At 39.2% G+C, this 7,763-nt stretch overlaps 1 protein-coding gene across 1 annotated transcript in view; it reads left to right on the top strand.

Annotated features, from left to right (window-relative positions):
- The first annotated feature begins 874 nt into the window (after positions 1–874).
- The window catches only part of LOC108234832 (myozenin-2), a 9,416-nt gene continuing 2,527 nt past the window's right edge, over positions 875–7,763 (top strand). The window contains exons 1-4 of the mRNA XM_017414329.3: positions 875–901; positions 1,997–2,087; positions 3,191–3,357; positions 5,623–5,767. Of these exons, the coding sequence (XP_017269818.1) occupies positions 2,006–2,087; positions 3,191–3,357; positions 5,623–5,767 (394 nt within the window). The 5' untranslated portion in view covers positions 875–901; positions 1,997–2,005. The remainder of the gene's footprint in view (positions 902–1,996; positions 2,088–3,190; positions 3,358–5,622; positions 5,768–7,763) is intronic.

The raw sequence follows: 7,763 nt of genomic DNA on the forward strand, positions 1-7,763 counted from the left end.
ATTATGGGTTTCAAAGTTGTAATTATAGCATTGTATCTCATAATTATGACTTTTGAAGACATACAAATGTTACACAGAGTCATAATTATAAGATACAGCATCACAATTATGAGTTTCAAAATCATAATGACAATTTTGAAACTCGTGACGAATTTTAGTGAAACTCAGAAAGTAATCATTGGGTGTCCATCCATCCATCCATCCATCCATCCATCCATCCATCCATCCTACTCGTTTTTCTATTCAGGGTCGCAGAGGAGCTGGTGCCCATCTCCGGTGGTCATTGTGGGAGAGATGGCGTACACCCTGTACATTTATACTGATTACCTTTTAAAGTCAACCCAACTTAAAATGACCACCGCAGCTAATTGTCTTTAACCAACACACAAATGGCTCTGAGTCAGTCACTTTTACAGATATAGAGGTAAAATTTATTGAGATAGTAGCTGAAAGTCATTCAGAACACATAATCTGAGTGATGACATCACAAAAGATTTTGCAATATTACTTGAGATTGCACATATTTGTTATTTTCAAGATTTGCCCAAAATGGCTCTAACCCCGTCATTCCGAGCATAAGATGATCATGGTTTAAAACTCTGGAATGAAAGGTAGTGAGTAATATGCATTCTTTCAAGGACTGTTAGACCTTTTAATTGTTATTTTGAGTGCTTGACTGTTCTCGGAACTATTTATCAGAGGGTTTTAACATTAAACTCATCAAAATGTTTTACTGTCTTTCCTCAGCTGTCCAGCTCCTGATGAGTGTAAAGTTTCTGGCTAAGCAACAAGTCCTTTTGTTCAGGACTCGATCCTGAGCTGCAATCAGAGGGCAAAGTGAGCAGTAGTGACCGTGCTCTAAATTTAGTCCCCACCCTCCTCCGAGGGGCCTTCAGGACAGGTAAGCATCTCTTGGGCCTCTCCACAGGTGTGCTGTCTGCTTCGAATGTCACACACGGACTTTGAATCAGGCCTGACCCTCCGTACCCCCTGGAGTTGTTTCCTCAAAGTTCTCCTTTTCTTGTAGCTGTTTTTTTTTTAAACTAAAAATGGTAACCATGCTGTCTTTTGACCTTTTTTCATTGTTAGTTCTCAAGACATGTGGATCATATTTGTTAAAAAAATCCATTTAGAAGAAAATTGCTATATTCTCCACTAAATGTAAACAGTGATTTTTCAAATGATTAGCATGATAAGCACACTTCTGAATTCACTGTAAATGATACCAAAGGCAAAAGGTGATGTTTTTGCCCGTGCATGTGTGTAATGGCCGCCACGGCTAATTGACCTTATCAAACACAAAAATGGCTATAAGTCAGTCAATATTACAGATATAGAGCTAAAGTTTGATGTAGTAGTAGCTGAGAGGCATCCTCAGCACTAACAGATTACAAGCTCTTACAATGTCACATGAGATCGCAAATGGCATCATTTCCAAGATTTGACCTAAACAGCTGTAACTTTGTTGTCTCTCAGCACAAGACCGTTTTAGTTTAAAACTCTGGTGGGACACATGCATTCTTTTCAGGAATGCTCGACCTTTAATTTGATCAAGAATCATTACGTATTTTGGGTTTGAATGCAACACTTGTGTTTACTGACAGCTTGGTGTAAACTTTTCACTGGCTCGCATGTTTGCTGTGACAGCACCCTGTTCTCCGTCTGCGTCCCATCAACCAACTCGAGTAATTTCAAACATATTGATTCCCAGAGCCCTGACACAGATGGCTGCCACGTCTGAAGAGCATGTGCTCGGCGTTTAACAGCTCAAGGTTATTTAAAGGGATGTGCTAACTTTGCCCTTTTCACTGCCCCAATAAATTCTGTCTGCTTCAGTGGGTCTTTGAGCATGACGTGGATGCTTGATGTTGGGCCAATCAATGGCCAAAAAATGCACTTGCCATGCTTTTGTCTCCTGTTTTTCATCTGAACAGCTTGTACTGAGGTGTCTCAGGTGACTTTTTCCCCCCCTTCTTGTCTCCCAACAATCTCCCAGAGGGCAGCCATGTCGCAGTTCTCCACCATGACAACTAGGGAAAAGAAAATGCAGGCAGCAGCAATCTGCAGGGAAGTTCACGGCCAGGAAGGTACCTGAATGCATCATCATCTCCCACTATTGTCGCATTTATTCTTTGCTTTAGATTTCACTTTCACCTTCTCTTCTTATATATAATTAGGTTTGTGAGTTAAAAAGAATAGTTTAATTTATTTGGAGTCATGTGAAGTTCTTACAAACAGTCAATGTCTTACCTGTAGTTGATAACAATCAGTGGGCTCTAAATGTGGAGAAGCTAAGTGGATTGTTGCCATCTTAAATACAATCATCAACTATCTCCTAAAATATAAAATGGTCCCATATTTGAAACTAAAAAGCTGTGTTTCTAATTAAATCAATAAGGAATATTCTTTTGAATGTTGCCTTTTTAAAATCTGTTTATAGATGAGAAATAACACAGGTCAGGTAGTTTGGCACAATTCAAAGGAGTTCTTGAATGACCTCAGTTTGGAGAAACAGAGCAGTTCTGATCAAAATGAGAACCTAACGGCTAGTCAGAGTGGGACAAAGACCAAAATCTAAAATGTTTTAAGATGACAGCAATCCATTACGGTGTTAGCCCCACTCAGATTCGCCGTTAACTTGTCAATCTGGTCAAAATAAAACTCAAACTGAGCTATCTACAACAGGTAAGATATTAACTGTTCATAACCTTTCCACAGAATCCCACTTCAAAAGATCTCAGCTAGTTGTTCACACTTCATAGAAGACCTTTGGCCATAATTTTCTAGTGCAACAGATGCCCGCCTTCTCCAGTCTATATAAATAAGTAAATAAATCCTTTTACAAGCCAAAGAAACGAACCCCTTTTGTTGTTGTCCTTTGAACACGCTATTTCAGGGCGAGAACAACTGTGTGACTCGGAGTATGGAGAGTTCGAAGGCTACTGACAGCTGAAAGATATTCTGGCATATTATGCATCTCATGACATCTCTATGATCAGCATTCAGCATAAGGAGCAAACGGCAAAACAAACGTCAGGCGGGAGCTGATGGATAATTCCTTTTTCATCCTGCTGGCAGAAACGCCATGTCAGCAGTCTATGCAGAGGGCTTTTTATATATTTTTTATTTAGCAACTTTTGATTGATTGGTGTGAGTTCTTAGGTCTGTTGCCTCTTCTCGTGTTTCTCAGATGCACAGATGGATCTTGGGAAAAAAGTGAGCGTGCCCAAAGACATCATGCTGGAGGAGCTGTCTTTGGCCTCCAACCGGGGCTCCCGGCTCTTCAAAATGCGCCAGAGACGCTCGGAAAAGTACACTTTCGAGAACCTCCAGAATGAAGCCAACGAGCAACTCAGTGTAAGAAAATATTCACAAAACATTTTTCAGTTATAAGCGAAAGAACTGGTGTGTGCAGCGGCTCCACTAAAGATTAAAAAAAAAGGTTTGTGCTCTTCTGAAGCTTGCTTCTGTATTTAACACATTATATATTGTTTCCAGAGGCCCCTCAAATCCTTAAGTGTAAAAAAATAAAAATTAACTGAGCCACTCATTGAGTCCAGCATTCATATCTACAAAATGCAAATCCCAGCTTTTTTTCCCCCCACTTTATTTTATCTAAACAAAAGCTTATGTGTAAACAGTTTGCAACAAAAGCAGCTTAAGCTCTTAATTATTGAGCTTTACTTGAAAGATGGATTGTTAGCTTGGGAAAAAATTATATGCTCTGCTGTCTTAACTCTTTTTCTGTGTCCAGCTTTTTTTTTTTACATACATGAGAGACATGCTGAAGTTTGGATTTATCTCCAGATACAATACAATTCCATTTGATACGATAATGCAATGGAATACAATACGATATGACTAATATGTTTGGGATTCACTGCAATCTTGCACTGCAGTATTGCACAACCTCCAATACATCTAGCCTTTGGAGTGGAGACGGAGTTTGGAGGTTTCTTTTTGTTTCAATCAATATTGAAATGCTGATATTTATATTTGTGGATTTAGTTTTTTTTAATGCTGTGATTGGCCGTGGGAATTTCAGTCTGACTGTGTCTTCCCAATGTAGTTATCTACTTTCCATTCTCTGTGTTTTCCCCTTTATTCTGAAAAACACTGGCAGAGTTACTTACAGGGAGATTAGGGCTTGAAGTGTTTACTTGAGTTCCTGTACAGACGTGGAGCAGCACACAGTAAAACTCTTCCAGCAGGTCATAAGTGTCTTTATTAATGTCCCTTTGTGAACGTGTGGGCAATGTGCCAAGCCGGCTTTTTTTCCCCCATGCAGCCTGACCTGTTCGTGTATAAAGCAATTTATATTCCAGAGTTCTCTATAACATTTAATCAAGCTGAACTACATTTCTCTTGGTTACATCTAATTAATAAGCAGCACTTTTTCAAACCCTCTTTCCTTTGTGTGTGTGTGTTTGTGTGTTTTAGCCCTCTTGCCCGCTTGAAATCTGTAGATAAAATAATTGTTCTGCTCCAGCTAGAGAAGCTTCTCCCTTCAACTCTGGAGGAAGAAAGACCCACAAATCTCGGTTTATTTATTGCTCTGGGCGATAGAAAGATTTTGTTTCAAGTTGTCAACATTTCCTGAGGAAGTGCCGAAGTAAATCATCCTAAATATCCTTCAGAGGGATGAAAGCGGGGAGCCTGGGCTGATGTACACTTTATCCCAGCCAAGAAAACAATGTCCACAGCGTTAACAGAAAAAAAAAGCACAAGCAGGCAGCTGCTGTGTTTCGGTGGAAAACGTGGAAAGTTGTCATATTTCAACCCATTAGGATGAAAAACACCAACCGCAAAAAGTAAAAAAAGCAAGCCTTGATCACAAACTTATCCAGATGGCTTATTCATCATCTACAAGTTAATGTGTGTCAAAAATGAATTACAGGATCTCGTTACGCCCCTTATAAAGATTATATTACAATATATGAAGTCGTGCTTGCTTCCTTGCTGTGTAAACGCTGATTTAAAATTGAAATTGCTTTCCTGTTTTTGTACTTTTACACATTTTTTGCAATCTCACTACATAATCCTGCATTCGCGCTATTTTAGCCATTGATGTATCAAAACGTTCAGCTCATTCAGGAGATGGATGCTCCGACTTTTGGCTTTTGTAACTCCTATACTTTTCAAAATATTTCACTTTATTTACAAACATTTCCCCTAAAGAAACACACTAGGATCCCTTTACTTATTTGGGAAAAATGTAGATTTTAAAATTTGGATGATTAACAGGCTTCTACAGAACATGAAGACATAATTTAACTGCTGAATCAGGTGTGTTGGAGCAGAATGAATATCATAATAATTGTGCGATGTGAAGTTATTGACAATGTAAAGGTATATAAATTAGCAGTCACATGAAATGCTGTTATAGTTGTTTAATACGGCTGCAAACCACTTGGTCATGGTCCTGCTAAAATTAGCCATTAGCTCAGAATTAAACTCTATTTCTTCAAACTGAAGTCATTCAAGGAACTAGGGACAAAACGTAAGACAAAATTTGTTGTTAACCTTTCCACATAACCCCACATTTCAGACAACATATTTTTGAAATAGGTTTGAATTTTTTTTCTTCTTAGCTCCACTGACCTCCTTGACCTCTTCTTTTAGAACAGAGAGGTCTTCCAAAGTGAGAACGAGGACGCTGCAGGCGGACACACAAGTGAGAATAACCTGAGTGTTGACCAGCCATCTAAAGTGACATCTAACACACCAGATACAAAAATGGAGCCAAATCCAAGCAGTATTGCCCCGGGTAAGTAACACTGCTGATACACTACACTGTAACAGGTTTGAAGAAGCTATAAAACCAAGCTGCAGTCATACACGCTGGCTAAAACTGGACAGTAGATTAGTGCTCAACTCTCTGGCCTTTAATGGAGCCAATTTCACTTAAATTAACATGTTTTCTTTATTAATAATAAAAAAAAAGACATTTATTCAGTAAATGTTGAGCCAGTATTCACAATATTGTTTTCCTGCTACTTTTGGATGTTTTCTGGGCTGCAACTACTTCAGCACACTTTTAGTTAATTTAGCCATCTACTCTTTTGTTATTTCAGCCTTTAGCTTTTATTTATTTATTTTTTTAAGTTTAATAATTTGATTTTAGCTTTTTCAACAAATTACAAATGCAGTAAGATCTCTTCAAATCCTCGTTCTCCTTGTAATCTACGTCAGTAAACCTGCTTCATTTTTAGCGTTTAACTACTGGTTTGCTCATTTTAGCTTTTAGCTATTATTCTGTTGGGTTTAGCTTTTAGCCACTGTTGTTAATATTTAAGCTTTCAGCTACTGCTTTGCTGGTCTTAGCTTTTAGCTACCGTTCTGCTGGTTTGAGACTTGATCTTTGGCTAATTTTAGTTTTTGGCTGTTGTTTTGCTCGGATTGTTTTAATTTTAACAACTCACTTTCAGCTCCATAAACAAATTTCAGCGACGTTTTGCTGCGAGACTAACCCGATCTCTGATTTCACGCTGTAGTTTTTTCTAGTGTGCCTTGAATTGTTTATGATATGGAAACTATGAAGTGCAGGTTTAGCTGTTTACAGAGAGTCTGAGAGGATGGGCTGTGTCCAGAGTACTGGATGTTTTGATAAGGATTCAACTGTTTCTCCTTCTTTGTTCAGACGCAGCCTTTGATCACATTGGAAGACATTTTGGTTACATGTTTTTTTTTTTATTCTCCCTTTTTTTCTTCATCCTACACTCACTTTAAAACCTTCATTCCTTCACATATTTAACCCCTCCGTGTTCTGATCATGCTAAGACTTTTGCATTTCTACCCACAGGATGTGTTTCCTGTTTGCCCCTTGTGCCACTGATACCATCTGCTTTGCGCTCACTTCCTCCCTCGTGTCGAGGTTCTGACCAGTTGACAGAAAACTCAGTACTGATTTAGGGATGAGTTGGAGTGAAGGGNATTTCTGGACCAGACACCACCGGACATGTCTGAATGGATCTGAATGAAGTCACTCCAGCGGTAGTAGAAATTAGGCCAAAGTGCGTTTGGTATCGAATGGTACAAAGCCTTAAAATAGCCCCACTACCTCCAAGTTTCATGTTACTTTTAATGCTAGAAACATTTCAGAACCAGGTGATGGTCAAACATAGTGACTTCTAACATTGTTGGCAAAATATCTCATGAACCACTGGACAGATTTTAATGAAACTCACAGAAAGCCCCACAACTCATCAACGTTAGCAAACACAAAAAATGGCAAAAACCACACTACCATACCAAACTAAAATTTGGTGTGGTAGAAGTTGAGTCACCCCCAACTCATACCCTGAATGCAAGCATTTATTCGAGAGCTTTCAAAACTTTCTTCCCACATGAGTCAAATGTGTCTTTAGTCTCAAGATTTGAAAACTCTTTTCTCTTCTTTAAGTCTCTGTATTTTCATCTCCGCATGAATCCGGGTGTGGAGCAGCAGCAGCTCAACCAACCACAACAACAAAATTCCTCTTCCTCAGACAACTTTTTTCACAAAAATGTTTTGTTCTAGATTCTCCCCCCAAAAATCTGTAAACCTCCCCTCAGGTTTTGTCCGGCGCCTCCTGCTTCCTCCTGAGAGCAAAGCATAAACTCAGGAAGGTGAAGGGGGGGGAGGGGGTTGTTCTTTGTGAGAGGTTAGGACTTGACTCAACACCGATGTTATGTAATGCACGAGCTTGGAGAGCCCCCCTCTGACTTGGTTTGAAGAATAGTGCTTTAGATAGGCCTCTCCCTTCAACACATATGAACTCTGC

Source organism: Kryptolebias marmoratus, linkage group LG7, assembly GCF_001649575.2.
Source record: "Kryptolebias marmoratus isolate JLee-2015 linkage group LG7, ASM164957v2, whole genome shotgun sequence".
Lineage (NCBI taxonomy): Eukaryota > Metazoa > Chordata > Actinopteri > Cyprinodontiformes > Rivulidae > Kryptolebias > Kryptolebias marmoratus.